Below are 18455 nucleotides of genomic sequence, written 5' to 3' on the forward strand. Positions count from 1 at the left end.
AGTTTTTTCAAGGGGGATTTTGGAGAGGAAATTGAGAGTGGAAGACTAAAAATAATTGAAGCTATAGCTTTCTCTAGCCCTATTTAAATTTTATTAGTCTGTGGAGAGAAAGGTTCTGTCCTTCCAACTTTATTTTGATGTCTTACAAATTGACATTACCTTAGATGAAAAGGTAAAACCAAAACTTTCTCTTTTCAAGACTACATATGTAACATGATTTGAAAATATGAAATTTTTTTCTTAGTGAACGCAGTTTTTGAAGCATGATTGATTATGTCTCTACTGATAAGGTAACTGCAACATGAGAAAGTCATGTTGAGACAATCCTGTCTTGTACAAATCAATCTACTCAATATTATGTGTTTCCTGTGTATGACATTGTTTTGGAGAAAATATGAGTTTGGTCATCCGGTCTATATTTCATTTTGACTAGTATTCGATCTTTTATACCTTAATAAACATGGGTTCCTTAGTTGTTAGCAATGATAAAACCTGTTTAGTGTAGCCTTGGCTGTGTTGTTGGCTGTTATTTCTCTCAGGAAAATCTGTTCAAATATCATTGAATGAGGATGGTTATATTTTATATGTATTTATCGACCAAGCTATCATCACAGTGCTAATATACATAAATATTGATTCATCTATATAAAAAAAGCCCCATACACAGATAGAAATGTAAGAATATGAGAAAGTGTCTGTAGCAGATATCTGGTTCTTTGAAGTCCCCTCTCTGAAGGCTTAGGGGTGACCTAATTGTGGCCTTCCAGTACCTGAAGGGAGCCCATAAGAAAGATGACTTCTTGGAAGGCGGAATGACTTCAAACTGAAAGAGCAGGTTTAGATGAGATATTAGAGTTCTTTACTGTGAGGATAGGGAGGTGCTGGAACAGGTTACCCAGAGACATTGTGGATATTCCATCCTTGGAGGTGTTCAAAACCAGACTGGGTGGAGTTCAGAGCAACCTCGTTTAGTGAAAGGTGTCCCAGCCTGTTGCAGGGGATTGAAACTAGACAATCTTTAAGGTCCCTTCCAACCCAAATGATTCTAAGATTCTACATATGGAGAAAATACCTCCATTTTTGAGGGAGGTATGTGTATGTGTTTGGGTTGAGGGGAGTAAATTACAGGCTGACTTCTATGTCCACACACCAGTGTAATTTTCTTGGGTGAATTCTTCTTATCTGTTTCTGGGCGTCTGAGTTATTAACAAAACACAGAAGTCTGTGGTTCAAGTACTGTAACAGGGAATCCAGTATCTTCATGACCTAAAGCAGAAGGTTGTAATGTTGTCTTGATTTGAAAGGGTGATTTTTATCTTTGAGACATTACTCAGCAGAAACTTAACTTTTTGGAGGTCTAAACAAGAGCTTGTTTCTGCTGTGGAAAAGGTTGACTGTTATGTTTGAAAGACAAAAAGTAGTTGGAACTTGTTTGATGAAAGCAGAAGAAAATAAAATGCTTTTTCTGTTGAATTGATTTAATAAAGGTAAAATACCAAAATATAAAGACACTGAGTCATTCTACCCTGTTAGCAAAACTAACAGACTGCTTTCTCTTGGCAGAGTTCAGTTGCTTTTCCCTACCCCCTTCTGCCTTTCTGTAGTATGAGATTATAAACTATCTGTGAACTATATTAATGTGTGCCATAAACTGTTTTGTGGTCAAACATCTAGTATGTATTGAAAGCAATACACAGATTGATCTATGTAGAGCAGTTGTGGAGAAAATGGAAGTCATATAATAAGCCTAATGCTGTTATTAGTGTGAAGGAAACAGGGGTTCTTTGAAATTCCTGGTCTTCCCAGGGATACACATGTTTCTTGGTAAAGTTAGAGATATTATTAAATGCCAAACTGAACAAATGTGGTATTGTCTTTGATAGCTTTTGAATAACATTTGATGAATTGTCTCTTTGACATCAGTTGTTTCTACAATTGTTTCTTACGCTTCAAACTTTTCCCTCTGAGAAGTCAAAGGATTGCAAAAGGCTCATGGCTTTCAAGATGGTGCCTTTAGCAACCATGTTGTACTGGATAACTACTTATTATTTCAGTTCTGTGGTCTGAGAATGCTGAGACTTGTTGCTTTTCTTGATTTGTTTTTTCTTTTTTTTTTTTCCTTTTTAACAGAAATTGGTATTTTAGTGAAGGTTTGCAGTCGAGATTGGCATTTTTAAGATGCTATAGTCAGCATCTTCCTCTTAAATCTGAAGGAAAGTAATGCTACAGGAAACTGTAGGCTTTATTACAGAAGGCTAAAACACTATGACCACCACTCCTGGCAACATGTGCTGCCATGATATTTAATCTGCAAGACGGGAGATGATGAGTTAGTGTAATCTTGAACAAATCTGTTTTACCTTTTAATTGGCCAAAACCCTCTCTTTCCTCCTAATTGCTCCTACCTCTCCTTCTCCCCCCAAAGCCCTCAGCTCATGGGTTGCAGGGAGGACTCCATAGATATTCCTTGATAAAGGCACTACTTTTTATTACTGAGGGCTTCAATTTAGTGTGCAGTCATCTGATAAGAGTATTGTTTGTTGGAGCACTTAACATGTACTTTTCAAGGGATCATCTGTTCAGTGCTCGTCCTTACAGTGATCTGGAAGTTCTTGCAACACTTTATACAGGATATCTGTTTGAGATGGTATATCTTACTGAGACATTTGAAGATGATTTTTTTGTGATCAGACAAGGCTTGTAAAAAGATCTGTTTCATTTTTCTTTTTAAACTATGTGGAACATACTTGGAGATTGATGTACTGATGGCAGGACAGATGTTCCTTCAGAGTATATTTTCTTCCTTATTTAACCATGTTCTCTGGCTCCTGCATAATCAGTTTGTTACAGAACTGAAAACATCCTTGAGTACTTATCTACAGTACTTTTTATAGCCCCTAATGGTCGAATTCATCTGGACTTGTAGCTGCCCCTGGAGACAAAATTATTGATATGATCTGTTTATCTGGTATCTAAGGGCAAGATTTGGTCTGAATATGTGATAACCTGAGACTTGCTATACAGATTGAGTGCCTTGTATCTAGATGTTTTAAATGACTTGGCTAACTGTGAAGGAATTTCAGGTTGAAGTTGAATTCAAAGCTATGAAAATGATCTGAGTGAGGCCATCTAATATCTCTGGGTCCTCCATACAGTGTTTTTCTTGGCATGGTGGGAGATGCTATTCATCAAGCAGAATCATGGTGCTATGAAACAAGCGAGTTCTGCTGTGTAGAATCAGAGTAATTTTGTTGGCATATTTTAGGGGTGGGTTCTTGTTATCTTGCCTTATGTTTTTAGTGATATTTGCACTTACTGTTTAACAATATTTGCCTAGTGTTTTATATGTCATGGTTCTTTAAACACCAAAGTGAGCTTAGTCTCTCAAATTGGTTTGGTTGAACAGATTGCATATTGCTGGAATTGGGTGTAACTGTGGTATCTGGGCTTACTAAATACCTCCATAAGAGAAGTGCAAATGCTGCTTGATTAGCTTAAGACTCTTGTGGGAAAGCAATAGTATCATTTGGAAGAATTGCCTGTTCATACCTACTCAGAGTGCTATTGACAGTTCTGGGGCCTTTGTGAGGAATCTTACTGGAATAGATTTAGCAATGGCAGATTTTCTATATGGCACCTGCAGAAATGGTTTAGAATAAACTGTTCCCCAAGCATTGTACCTACATGCTCCTGTTCTCACCAGGCTCTGAGAATATTAAACTATTTTGGCCCTTCTGTTAGTGGAATCTGGGATCAAATGTCTTATAATTAGTTCAGGCTGAAGTTGTGTCAAAATCATGCTTGTTTTGTATTACAGGGGAAATATGGGACACTTAGTTATACCTGTCAGTCTTTCTTTGGAGAATTGCTTCAAAGTGTTGAAGTCAAGAAATTGTTTAGGACTTAAAAAGTCAAGTTAGTGTTGATGGATGTCAAGTGTCATTGGAGTGGTCACACTGTGTGCTCTTATGTACCTTCAAATCAGCATGTGACACAGGCTGAGCACTACAGTAATACTGAGCAACAGCTCTTGATGAGCCTGTTTCGTTTTCTTAATTTTTTGTTTTAATTAAAGGAGTGAATTGCAGGTATTCGTCTGCGATCTGATCTTCCATGATCCATTTGCTGAGTGATTTTGCACATACAGGTTGAATTTTAAGTGAATCCTGTATTTTAAAGTATTCAGTCTTCTTAAACTTGGAGATACTCATACATTTTTTTTCAAATGTGAAGTAGTGAACTACTTATGTTCTTTTAGTGTTCATCCTTCAGAAGTTCTCTTGATTCTCAACTCTGGACAGTGTAGTCTCTTCTTCCTGTAAAACTAAGGAATGGATAAACTCTTAAAATTCAGTTTTAGAAATGTGTAATTTTCAGAAGTGTCTCTCCATAGTGCTGTTTTCAATGAGCTAGCTAAAACCCAACCTCTCTGCTAATGTTTTTGTTTCTGGCTTTATAGGAACCTTAGATGTGATGGATTTTCCTATGGAGTTGTATAGTTTCTCCTTGCATGTATTGAGGATTTTTGGTACATAAGTTTCTTGTCTATGAGTCATCTTAGTCTATTTTTTTCGCTTGGGCTGTAATGCCCATAGCTCACAAGGCTGTGTTACTGCTGTTCCTTCAGATAAGTTCATCTTCAGACACTTCCAATCTCCTCATGTTGCTTAAAACTTGTATGAGCACTTGATGGTACATTCCTGATTTTATAGTTGTTTCTTCAGGTACCTTCTAAAGGAAGCTATAGAAAAAAAAAGGAAAGATGCAAGATTGTGTTATGGCACAGGCAACCATGGGAACACAAGACAAAGTGCAGAAAAGGAGTAGGTGGGTCATAAATTCACTGCGAATTAAGTGTTGTGCTGTAGTGAAAAAGGCAAAAGGTGAGAAAGTGTGGCACTGGAATATAACCTGCTCTATTCAACATGTACTGCCTCATCCATCACACACTGTAGCAAGAGTAATGTCCACACACAATCCAGTTTGATTTCTGTTCTTCGGTTTCGTGTGTGGATTTTTTTTGTTTGCTTGTTGTAGGGTTTTTTGTTTCAGTTCTGTTTCTGTTCTTAGCATTGTGATACGGCTTTAAGAGTAGAAGGAACTCACAGTAGTTTTGTGGGTGCTCATAAGAATTTCCTTATCACGAGAAAGGATGTGCAAATGCTTGCCTGCAGGTTTTTGTAAGTTGAATGTGGAGGTTCATGTTACTGTAGGGTTCATGATATTACACCATGCATATACTCATATTAGTAACTTGATATTTCCAGTTCTACTGTTTTGTTTCCATTTAAATGGCTATAAGCTATGGCTTTTGTATCAGTTCATATAAGCAAGTAGCACAGTGCACCTAGCAAGGGCAGCTGTGTTTGGATTTGTATTTCCATCCACAGGCTAATTCTGAAAGTACACAGAAGCACTTAGATAATCAATTGTTGGAAGACTGATCAGTTGTAGGAGTCACAAAAGTGTGGAAGCAGAGGAACATGACAAATCCTGCAGCTGGACTCTTGATGTGCACATGAAGTCATCTTCGCTCAGGTTTGTGGCAATATGCTTTGCGCCCTTCCTTATAATTAGGTCTTTGGAAATTGCCTGTTTGCTTTTGGAAATTGAAGTAGTTTGCTCTCCTAGTCAGGATTGGTACTAAATTTGCAGGATTGGTGAAAGTCTGTTCATGAAGTGGTATTTTTTTCTTGATTTCAAGGCAGGTTTCAAGGTTAGCTCTTGCACGTTTTCTTTTTATTGTGCTGAGCACTTACAGTGATTCTTCTGCCCAACAGATGTTGCTTTAAATAGTATCATGTTTTGCCAGCTTCATTTTAAACATTAGGGTTTTTTCTTGCCTTTATGTTGATTATTCCTATTCTCCTCTAAATTTCCTTGTGCCAGATGTCTTTATGGATCTCTCTGGCACTGTAACTAAGACAGATTGAAGTCAAAGCTTTCATCTGACCTGTGGTGCAGCTTCAAGGTTGCAATTAAGATGCAGTGAAATATCTTCCATGAAGCAGGGTTGGCTGATGTTGTTTTGAATGGGGCTCTGCAGTGGACTCCTTGCTTAATTCTTAAGTTTTCTTTGGAAGATTTCTCATTGGATTTCATTTAACACAGAGGGATAGGGGGCATGTCTGGTATTTTGAGTTGAAACCACTTTTTTCAGCACAGTAAAAAACTGCTACATGTTACAATTCAGATTATCTATGCATAGGGGGAAGAAAAACAGAAATCATAAGAAGTAAGTTCTTGAACTGGTAAAACAAGTTGAGCTGGCATTTCATTGCACTCCAAGGAGTTAGCAGATTTTGTTATTTCAATAATGACTTTTATGTCAGACTTAGTGGTTTGGAAATTAATTACAGGATGATGGAAGAAGTTAACTTGGAAAAGCCTTTAAACTGCTGTAGCTAGCAGTACTTTCTAGATAAATATAGCAGCAAATAGTATGTGCAATTGACTTAAACTTAGACATTAACTATAAAGCTAACATCTCTCACTGCAGGATCTTGTCCTGCGAGGGTCATGTTAGGTCTTCTGAGATGGAGGAATGGCCATGCAAGAGGGATGCACGAAATGTAGATGCCCAAGAGGACCCGAATGTAAGGTTGATTTTGGCCTTGTGGGCATGTGTCTGTCACAGGGGTGAGTGTCTCTCTTCAGCAAAACAGGCTCTTGCCTGTGTGATGCCACTTGCCAGTTAGTTCTCTTACCAAGATCTTTGACCTTGTGGGCTGTGTATCACTGTATGCTTACAATGAAACATGAATGTAGTGGCTGCCCAAATTTCTGTCATTTCTATCTCTTGCTGGCATCTCAGTGAGTTTGCGAACTTTTTCAGGGAAATGTAGGGGAGGAAGGAGAAGAGGGGATTTGGATATGATCCTCTTAAAATAATTATGTAGTTCTTCTTCAGCTTATTTGTAAGGGAAGCTTAGGGAATGACTGTTACCCTGCTGGAGTCTTTTGCACCCAGTCTTTGCAAGTCCTGCTGACTTCTTTTTTATTTTGACTTGGCAGCTGTCTGATTCTGTGGTTTGGTTCCATGCTGGATACTGAACTGCCTTGCACAGCAAAATTTCTTGCTGTGTTCCTATGAGAGGGAATAGGGTAGTATGATGTGCTGCTCAAAAAAAAAAAAGCCAACAAAAAACTCAAACACAAAACCCCCACTGAAGACAAAAAAATGCAAACCCAACAACCACAAAAGAACCACCTAAAGGCACAAGGCACAAACAAAAAACCCTGCTTAAGATCTAGTTCTGTAGCTTATGCAGTAATGTTCCTAATGCTTTTTATTACAGTATGTGGAGTCTGCTCTTGGTTTTGGTGAAATCAGGAGAGCTCTAATTAAGTTCACTTTGATTGCATTGACTTCCCAGTTGACTTTAAGCATCATGTGAAAAGTATTAGTATTTTTTCTGTTAACCTACAAAATCCCAGAATTTGTTAGTCAGTTTTGTAATTCACAGATGAAGTTGGGCTCAGCAGGGCTTTTTTCTGAGGTTTTAGAAAGTGAGAATGTACAGGCATCCCATCAGAAAGTTTGTTAAAGATCCTGAGAGTGCAGTCTAGAGAAAAGAGCGCACAAGCTGCTGCAGGATGTTTTTGTTTTCTGCCTGTCAACAAATTACACTCTGCTATGAAGATTTTGTAATTGTGTACTAATAATGCTACTCTGTGTTCTGGATGGAAACTGCACAAAGAGAAGAATAAAATCTGAAAGTTTATTTTAAGGCAGTAATGTACGTAAATAGTTGGTTCAAGGTTTGTATTTGTGGCTGTGACTTTTTAAAATGGAAAACCAGGAAATGCACGTGTGATAGGTTTATTATGGAATATACCACCATGTCTTGCTTGAACTTAAGTCAAGCACAGAGACCATAATGATTTTCCCTAAATGCATCTGTCAGAATTGTTATTTTATTTAGAAACAAGTCCCCCAACCATGTCAAATGTGCAAAAGTAAAATAAAAAATTAAAACCTAATTTCCTTATCTTCAGTTTGAGCTCTATGGTTGATCTTTTTTTTTTTCATCTTTGTGCTCCAAAGCTTGGTGATCTTAGGAATTTTTAAGGCCTTGTGGAGCTCTGAACTGATAACATTGCTCTGATTGAACAGACAGCTTCGGTATGTGCACATATCCTCTACTGGCTAAATAATTGTCCATGTTTATTGGAATAGCCCACTGAATCAGAGCTGTTAAACTGGTGGACTTTACAGTTGTTTTACATTCTGACTTAAAACTGTGTATTTTTAGTATTTGTTGGAACTTGATATGCCAGTACAATGAGGTCTGATTGACAGGCACCTCTCCAGGTTTCCCCGGAGCAGCTGCACGATCTGTGTGTCTAAAGAAAATCTCAAGGGAAGGAAAACAAAGTTTATTATGGCTAAATGAAATGCTTGTAGTATTCGCATCTAATACTCTATTTTTTTCATAACCCTTGGCAGACTTTCCATTTACATTTGTGGGGTACTCAGTAAAAAAGACAGGGGTATTCCACAGGCCTGAGTGTATCCAGATACTTTCTTAAGTTTACTATTGATTTCTGCTTCACCATACTTGTTTTAGTAAAGAATTTATTTAGTTCTGCTTGATATGACTTGAAGAAACTTACCCTTGATGTCAAACACAGAGGAAAAGTTAGGTATCAAAGTAGGGATTTCTACTCTAGTTACCGGTAATGAGTTAGTGAGTCCCCCACAGAAGGGTGTAGTTCTCCATGGATTCTGAATGTTTGTCTCTCTGCTTACTTGGGAAATCTTTATATACATACCCAGGGAGTTTGAGGTATAGTTTGAGTAATTGCACTGGCCTACAGGAGCAATAGTTTGTTTTTAGAAAATAGCGTTTGTAAGTAGTTGGAAGAAACAGAAGTAGTAATTCATGCCTTTTACTATATAAGCCATTAGGTTGGAAGTTAGTCCTGTGTATGGACAAGTATCTTAAGAGTTTTATGAAATGCTGGTTAAATGAAGTGTCTGATTTGTATTCCTTAATTTATAGCATTTTGGGGTATTATTGACCCTGTTACTAATCCTGTGTCATCTTAGATGAAGGGGATTAAATTTTGTGACCAGAGCATGAATTGGATGAGGCTTGTGCATAGTCATGATAATAAACTGTGGAGATACTAGTAATCTCTGGTGAGATCTGATAATCGGTAAGAAACATAACCTTTTGTAAGTCTTACTGTTGCTATGTGGTTTTCTCTTTTGAGTAACAGATGATGGGTATGGAATAACCCTTCAGAACTTGCTCTCAGGTTCTCCTCTGCCTCTGTGGGAGGGAGTGGTTGGACCCTGGCCCTTCATCCTTCTTTGGGTCAGGTGAAGAATGAGGGTGTTCCTCTGAAGTGCCTCAAGTGCTGGACGGGAAGTAAGGACAGGGACTGACTCCCTTGGTTTCACATAATCAGAGAAGCTTCTAATCCTGTGGGTGCATTCAGGAGAAGAATGGGGGCTAATTCTGCTTTTGAGAGCAAGAAAAATCTTTCATCAAGACTGACAGAAAGCAGTAAAGAAAAAGAAATGACACTCCAAGATCCCAGGGACAGGGGTGCTTGGAATAAAATTCTACTATTGATAACATTATCTAAACTGTATCCCTTATACCATGCTTGGGATTTCTTTGATTGCTATCACTGAATAGCAGTGTTGAACTAGATAAAACAGCTTTCTTTCCTGAAGGCGTACCCTTGTTTTCCCAGCACCGATCTCTAATGGCTTAAGCACAGCCTTCTACTTTGTGTTTTCAAGTACAGTGTAAATAAAGCATGGGGAAGCCTTAAATCTAATCGCTCACATTTTAACAGGGAAACAGGGAATAATGCAGTCATTCTTGTAATGGAGAAGGTGCAAAACGTAGTCTGTGTATGAAATGGCTAAATTGTATGCTCTGTCATACTCAGTAACCTAATCTCTAAATTTGCCTCCAATTTGGGACTACTTTTCTTCTGAATCAGAGGGAGTTTGTTTTGACTTCGAAATCAAAGAGTGGAGTGAGAAAAAATGAATTGCAAAGCAACCCCCCCTCGTCTTTTTTTTCCCCTTTTCCTCTCCCCCATTGTGTTAAAGTGACCTGATTCTCCTCCCACCTGTTTAGCCCAGGAAAGTTAATTACTGTGGGCTACAGTTGAAAACACATGCATCATGCAGGACTGCGTAGTGGAGATGCTGGAGTCTGCACTGAACAAGGCATGGTTTCCTAGGCAAGCTGAGGCAACTTTTGCTTATCTGTGACACACTAATATTTCTGCATGAGGTCTTGTTAAGATATGAACTCATGACTCTGCTGATTTGGGTGCATATATACTGTGCTCTGTTGCATAGTCTGGAGATGCCTTGCTCTGGTTTGAATGCACTGTTCTTACATTAGGAAGAAACATAATTTCTTTCTGTTTATTCTTCAGGCAACAAGAGCCTCTCTGACTCAACATTGTACCAGTCTGGGCGAGTCGCTGGGCAAGGAGAATGATATTGCCCTTATTATTGATGGCCACACACTGAAGTATGCCCTTTCATTTGAAGTCAGGCAGAGCTTTCTAGACTTGGCACTCTCCTGTAAGGCCGTCATTTGTTGCAGGTAAGAAATCTCTGGAACTTTTTTAGGTAACAAAATCGGTGTGAAGCCTGTGAAATTCAGCCTACTATGCACACTGTCACACTAAGTATGTGGGAAAGCAGCTTGCTTAGCCGTGTCTTTCTTGCTCCTATGGAGAAGGAAGCAAGTCCTTCACTAAAATTGCTATCTAATAATGCAATTTTTTTCCGCCACAGTCAGTCCCAGCTGAATCTGGTCTATTTTATGGAGTGATGAAAGATTGTGAGAAAACACTGTGCCTGATTGCCTGATTATGGTAGACACCACTGAGGAGGAGAGTATGTGATCATTTGTAAGCAAAAAGTTTGCGTGACTGTTCAGTTCAGCTCTAGAGAAGGTCTTTGGATGAGTTTAAGTTTGTCTTGACTTGTATGTAATGTAAGCATGTGGGTAACAGTACAATTTGCCCTATTTAGACTACCATTAGCTTTACTACATCACAGCTGAATTTATTGCTGTTTGTGGATTTAGCCATGCACAGATGTGGTCCCATGTCATGACTACTTAAGAAGGAAGGAAATAAGAGCCTTCTTAGAAATGTGAAAATGAACACCAAAAGCTGGCCTGCTTTACTTTCTGTGTAGCAAGAATGCTGCATCATTTTTAACTTGAAAAGATCATGTAGCTTTGAGGACTCCGTGTGTGTGTTTGTGCTTGTTGCTGGTCTGCGGGGAGAACTGTGACCTAGAAGGGACTGTTGATTTAGGCAGACAGGAAGTTTTATCTGTATTCTACAAGCAAGACCTGCTTTGTGGGGAATGACTATTTGGAGACCTTGTAGTACTGTTTTACGGTCTTATTTATCTTTGTGTGCACTGTCGTACAAGTATCATATGGCAAAAGTAATTGCTGTCCATATACCTGAAGTAGATGAACCCATGGACTTTTGTATGAGTAGTTTCTTTCCAGATGTCTCCTGGACTGCTGTACTGCAGAGCATAGTGTTTGGTCTAGCACTGTTCAACATCTTCAGTGATGACCTGCTGATGAGACGGAGTATGCCCTCTGAAAGTTTACAGGTGATAGAAAGCTGTGAGGAGTGGCTGTTATACTGATGGCTGTCCTGCCATTCTGAGGGATCATAACAGGCTGAAGGATTGAGCAGAGAAATCTCATGAAGCTCAAGAAGAGGAAATGTAAAGTTCTCGGTCTGGGGAGTTATAACCCCTTGCAGCAGTAAACTGGGTGTTGCCAGGCTAGAAAGCAGCTTTGTCCAGAAGGATCTTGGGGTCCTGATGGTTAAGCTGATCATGAGCCAGCAGTGAATCCTGGTGGCAAAAAAAAATTAAGACCAGCAGTACGTTAGGCTGCAGTGTAAAGAGCATTGCCAAAGGCTGACAGGCAGTGATCCCCCTTTTCCAGTCTGCATTGGTAAGGTCCTATCTGCAATACTGTGCTCAGTTCTGGGATTCTTAATTTAAAATGCAAACAGGTTTAAGGACAGAGTCTAGTGCAGGACCACAAAGATGATAAAGGGTCTAGAACATCTTTCATATGAGGAGAAACTGAGAGAACTTAAGAGTGTTCAGCCTAGAAATGGCTCAGGGAGGGTATCAATTTGTACTCTCTGATAGTCAGAGTATCAATTTGTATGGGTACATAATGGCAGTGAATGAAACTGCAGGAGACAGGCTCTTCTCTGTAGCACTCTGTGACAGGACAAGATGTAACAGGCAAATTAAATCACAGTGGTATCTGTCTCATCACCAGCAAAATCCCACTGTTTTACTGGGAGGGTAGTCCAACACAGGAGTAGGTTTCCCAGAGGAGTAGAGGAGTCTGTTCTTTGAGATATGGAAAATCCAACTGGATGGCTTTTTGCTGGACAACCTGCTCTAGCTGATCCTACTTTAGTCAGGGGCATTGGACTAGCTGGCTTTCTGCAGTGTTTCCAGTGTGAGGGATTCTAGGCTTCTGTGACTGGGGACAAGTGTCTTGTTTTTTTCAGATAATGTCCTTTGTCCTTCTCCAGTTCATGTTCTGAATGGATGTCAACTACAATGACTTTGTTAAACCAGTTTTTTAATACTATTGTTTTGCTACTGCTAAGTTTTTTTTATATTTGAGGAGAGGGCTAAAGGCAGGGGGATTGTGTCACAGGAGAGGGTCTTGCTTTTGCAGCTGTTTCATGGGAGTGAACAACAGTGTTTTACAAGAGGGAGCTAATGCAATTGCAGCAACCTTGTGAATGCAGCAGTCTCTATGTAGGGCCGGTGAGGGGACCAGTGTAAAGTTACCTTGGGCTTAGAGAGCACCAACTGCCCGGGAAAGGAACTGACCCTGTGCTTTAAACTTACGCTGTGTTGGGAAGTTAACAAACACTGTGCAAATAGAAAGCTTTTGTACTCTATCACAATGCTTTGGTAGAGATCCTTCCAAGGCAGATTGTTGGTTTATTTCTCAGATTTGGCGACTTAAGTCAAAGACCTATGTAGCTGAAACAAATAATAAATGGCAAGTTATCAAAACGATACATAAAATATATGTAATTAAGATAATGAATGATCCTGTTTTGCAAAGAAACATCCAATACTGGACATTTCCTCTCTTGTTTTTTCATGATGGGAGCCAACAGGAGTTTTATTTATTAGTGAATTAGCAAATTGAGGAACAATGCAGAAAAAAACCTGTCAAGTATAAATCAAAGGGGAAGAGATGATGTAATTTCATAGGCTTAAAAGGAGGAATGAAAATAACTGAGTTTTAAGTCCCCACGGAGAAAGAGGAATGCTTTTAATAACCTTAAAGGCTTTACAGGAACCTTCCACTTACTTGCCAGGTGCTTGGTACTGAGGCAAGAAAAACATTTATTTTTTTTTGCTCTGGGTTGCTTTTGGTTTTGATAGTACTTTGTGTGTCAAATAAGACACAATTAAATTTCACAGGAAAAAGTTTTCAAATGTGATTGGCATAGCAAGAGGAAATTTCAAATTACATAGTTAGTCTTCAAACAAAAATGTTAATTGGGAGGGGGATCTGGGTGTTTAACTTAGTGGTGCGATGTTTAACCACTCTGAGAAGAGTTGTGTTGCTATTCTTAAAGTTACATAAATTTGTGGGACTTAGTATTTCATAAATTTACTAAAACATTTTCTTCTCCTCTGGGGAGTTTTAGCTGCATTTGCCATTCAGAATTTTTTAAAAAATATACTTAAGATACACTGTGTATTCATTTACTGGGCTTTAGGCATAAACTGTAGTTGGACTTGATTCTCAGGGGTAATCTCTTAAAATGAAACTCTAGTAAACCTGGCTCCATTTTGCATTAAGAGGGAGAGATGGTATCTTGTGATGGGGTTAAGTCTTCCACTGTTCCAGTGTCTCTAGCAGGTCACTGGCACAGTGGAGAAAAATACACCCCTCAGGGGACTCGGTAGAGCCAGCAAAATCAAATCAAACAACTCTTTAAGAAAAAGCCTTGTTTGTTAAAAGTTTTTCCAGAGACTGACAGATCTTATTATCTTCCCTTATACTGACTGGGATGTCAGTATATCAAGGGCAAGTAAAACTTACTTTTCAGTGGAAGTAAAATGTTGTTTTGAGGGCAGTTGAACTCATGACTTCATTTATGAGATCTGAGCTGTTGATTGCCTGTCTTAGGTTTTCAAATGTTCCTTTAAAGGACCTGTTTTTATTGATGTTTTGTGAGAGAAGCCAAATGTTAAGGCTTAGTTAGAAATGAGATTATTTTTCTAATAGCAAAATGGAGTGTTATCATTCATCTAGTGTTTATACACTAGCTAGTTTGTGCAGCAGATTGCTGTGTTTGGCTTTGAATATAAAAGTAGCAGAAAAGTCTATAATTTGTGTGTTATGGCAAAGTATTTAATTCTGTACTGAAGGGCCTGCCTTGAAATGAAATACTTGTAATTGAAATGTGTGGTCTTTCAGAAATGCCTTTTTTATGACTATGTATTGGGAACATTTTTTTTTTGTTGTTTAATAGAACTCTTCTATGGGCGACAGTGACTCTGCCTTTGTATGGCTTTAATGCCATATTAACAAGACTTGAGTCAGGGAGAAGCAATTCACCAGTATTTTAGAGGTTAAATAATTCTAAGCAGTTTAAAAATACTTCAGTACTTGAAATTAATTGTTGGACAGTAGAGGTGGTCCTTTAATTTCTCTCTCAGATGTAAGCAGAAAAAACAAGCATCTCCAGACTGATTTGTAGCATACGGCTGGGGCCACATCCCTCACTGGGATGCTTTAGCCTTGCTTTTTTCTCTCTCTCTCTTTTTTTTTGTGTGTGTTTTTGTTTGTTTGTTGTTTTGTTTTGTCTTACTGACCATTTCTGCAATACTACTGGAATGTTTTTTGTGTTCCATATGTGTGCTTAGGTCCTGCAGCTTTTCATCTGAGTGAACAGTCAGTTGATGCCCTTACAGGAGGAGGCAATAGAAAAACCAAGAAAAATGTCTCAATTGCTGTAAAATCTGTCAACTTTTCTACTCTTCTTTCATCAGATACCGTGTTCTGCAGAGGTATCTATAAAGTGGTGTAGCATGAGCTGAAACATAGGAAATGCAGCAACAGCAGTTTCTATGGCTCTCTGGTCTTCCCACAGGAACAGTTACCATCTCATGGCTACTACATCATCATTTTGCTTGCTTTTAGGTGTGAAAGGTGTGTGTGGTTGTTCCCCGGTATCTGAATTCTGACTGGAGGGCTTCTGCCCAGTCTCACCAACTTTGTTAGGCAATAGTGACACAAACTGTTGCTTTCAGTGCCTTGGGCAGGATTCCAGCTGTAGCGACAATGGTCAGGAACTGACTAAAGAAGTAAACAAAATGAGAAAATGTGTGTTCTTTAAACACCCCAACAACAACAAACCCCTGTTTTCCCACCAGTGTTGCCATTGTGTGTAATATGTAGGGGTGAGGACACAAACTCACAGGTATTATTCTGAGAACAGACACTAAATGTTCAGAAACCAACATACCCCCTGACTAGAGAGTGTCTGCTTGGGTGTTGGAAGGGGTTTGATGAACTGAAAACTGGAAGCTGGAGAGAGGACAGAAAAAAGTCACTTGTGAAGAGTGTGCCTGTTGCTAATTGTTAGTGTTGCTTCATCAGCTAAATAATGAGAAGAGAGATGAGTAAAGTTATCTTAGCACTCTCTCAGTTGTGAGGCCATAGCTTGGCTGCTGCTAGTCTTCCATCATCCTTTGGAAGAGACATTAATAACAGAGTTCACAAAATGAACATCTGGAATACTTCTTAAATATTTACGCCCCTAAGTCTCATATTGTTAGTATTTGACAAAATGGTTGTTCTGTGCTGTAGTTCAGTGTATATGTTTATTAAATCAAACGAGCGTCCTGTTGGCTTTTGTTAGATAAGATCCCCATTTTCATGACAAAAAATTGCAATGCAATTCTCATTGAGTACACAAGCCAATTCTAATGTTAATTGGTCCCAAAGAAAGTTGTGTTACTTTCCTGGATGTACATTTGTTCCCCCTCATCTGTCACCTACTAAATTATCAATGCTCATTCTCTTGTTCTGTTTCTGACAACTCATGACAGCAATATTCATCTGATGACTTTGAATACCAATGGGGAAGAACCATTCTGACAGCTCTAATGTTTGTAGATATTTGAAGTGAGAGGAAGGTTTTTGTGGATTCTGTGATGCTCTCTACACTCCTGAATAAAGAATACTCACAGATGATTAGAAATGATGGCCTAAAGTGTCCAGTGTGTATGTAGGGATGTGTAAAGTGATCTTGTGATTTAATGATTACTTTTCTTAAAAGTCTGTTGGGTGCTTTGCAAGAGCTAACTAAACTTGTAAAGTGCTACCAATTCTGTTTTGGAAAGCTAATGGGGCAAAATTTAGGAGAAATTGGTTTTAGAAATTTTGGTAATTACTTTGTACTTTGAGTGACTGAGTTTCTGCTGAATGCTCTTGTTAATCGATGTCCTGAGCTGTAACAGTTCCTGAACCTCACTCTCATAGTTTAAGTCATTCAAATACATAGCTAGTGTTTAAAAGTGGGGAAAACATTACTGTTATCTCCAGTCACTTGTCTGGTCAACTGACAACTCAAAAAGCCAAGATGTGACTCTAATCTTGAATGCCTTAGTGGCTCTCCAAAATATTGCTGTATCAATTAGACGCATCCATCAAGGTAAACATCTTAGACTTAGGATAGTATTTCATGAGGAAATACATGCTTATTAAGTCAGAAACATCTGTGAATCACTTGTTCACTTTGCTAGGATTGTCTTTGTTTACATTAAAACAATACTTAGATACAGTTTTGGCAGGTGTTATATGGGTTTTTTTTAAAAGACACAGGTGAAGCATGTTTTGTTCTTTCCCTTGAGTAACCAGTCGCTTGTCTGACAGCCTGAACTTGAATGATTCCTGCTATATGGCCAAACATGCTGCTTAACTTTGTCCTGTTGTTGTGACTGTGACTATATTTAGAATTATTGTACATTTCTTGCCATGTCCTTCAGATGAGGAAATAATTTGGACAAAGTAATCTCTAAGTTGAACCGGTGTTGCAGCTTCCATTGCTATTCACAATTTGGCAAAATGTTTGCTGTTTTGAATTTATTAAAGAAACAGTTAAATAACTAAATTTGTGTTGTGTTTTTGAAACTTGTGTACTTCAATTCAGATTGGCTATCTGTTTAGTGTTGAGTTTGTGTTTATACAGGATGACTGACTGAGTTCTCACACCCATAACTGTAAATAGGAAGTAAAAATTTGTTCCTGAAACATTCTATTTCACCTGAACTTCCTGTTTCTGTTACTATTCTTACTAGCAAATTCACTTACCAGCAAGTATTTGGAAAAGTTGGAGGAAAGGCATGAATATAGATAAAAGCAACATTTTCTTTTTCATTGGAAAAGATTTTGGAAGAACAGTATTTCATGTCCTGATAAAAGCAAATTTCTTCTCCAAGTGCTGTTTACCCAAGCTGTTATTTTTAAAGTTCATTTGTTGCCTTTTTGCATTGTTAGCCTAGTATTTAGGTGACCAAAATCTTAGCATTTCACTTGATGTATTTCATAAAATGCAAGTGAAGTTTCTGTCTTGAGCGATGGGGTGGTAGTACTCACAAGCAGTTCCAAATAGTATTGGTATCATTTTCTTCACCACACTGTAGTACTTTGTCCAAATTGCTACTAGTTTCTTCAGTTTCTGAGTAGGAGCAGCCAGCAGTGCTATGTTTAGCCCTACACTTCCCAAATTGGAAAATAAACATTCCATAGATACTACACATGAGAAAACACTGTGCTGCTGGAATGTATGCTATTTTAGAAGAAAGATAAAACTGTGGTTTGGAATACCTTCTGTTCCATGAGAAATTCATAGTACGGGTATATTTTTCTTTCCACAAGTGTTAGTGTGTTAACCCCTGTGTTTTGGTTAAGTTCCAACTTGAACAATTACTTCCTTCTCACTGAAATTCCCTCTACCACCTTTATTGAATGTAATATTCTTCACTTCCTATGCAAAGCTGTTGAGGGTGATGGTGGGAATGCTAAAGGTCACCAGGTTTTAATCCAGTGGTACTACACCAAGGTCCTGCCTGTGAAACCCACCTCAAACTATTTGCATGCCTTCATTTCAGCCTTCTGTTTTGTAGTAATAATTTTGGAAGCATAAGTGTTATCCGCACTCTGTTTAAACAAAATGTGTAGGGGTTTTTGGTTTTTTGGTTGTTTTTGGTATGGTTTTTTTGGGCGTTTTTTTGAGGGGAAGTTGTTTATTTGGTGTGTTTGTTGGGTTTTTTTACAGTTAGGAGATGGTGTGTATTGACTCTGCACTTACCCAGTTCATCCAGTTTGCCGGTGAAATTACAGATAATAAATCAACTTTGTAACTTAGCTATC

General features: G+C 38.5%; 1 protein-coding gene across 3 annotated transcripts in view; it reads left to right on the forward strand.

Annotated features, from left to right (window-relative positions):
- Positions 1-18455, forward strand: part of ATP8A2 (ATPase phospholipid transporting 8A2) — a 330508-nt gene that overhangs the window by 117884 nt on the left and 194169 nt on the right. For all 3 annotated transcript variants that reach the window (XM_071553667.1, XM_071553677.1, XM_071553685.1), the window contains one exon: positions 10411-10583. In XM_071553667.1, the coding sequence (XP_071409768.1) occupies positions 10411-10583 (173 nt within the window). The remainder of the gene's footprint in view (positions 1-10410; positions 10584-18455) is intronic.

This window comes from Pithys albifrons, chromosome 1 (genome assembly GCF_047495875.1).
Source record: "Pithys albifrons albifrons isolate INPA30051 chromosome 1, PitAlb_v1, whole genome shotgun sequence".
Lineage (NCBI taxonomy): Eukaryota > Metazoa > Chordata > Aves > Passeriformes > Thamnophilidae > Pithys > Pithys albifrons.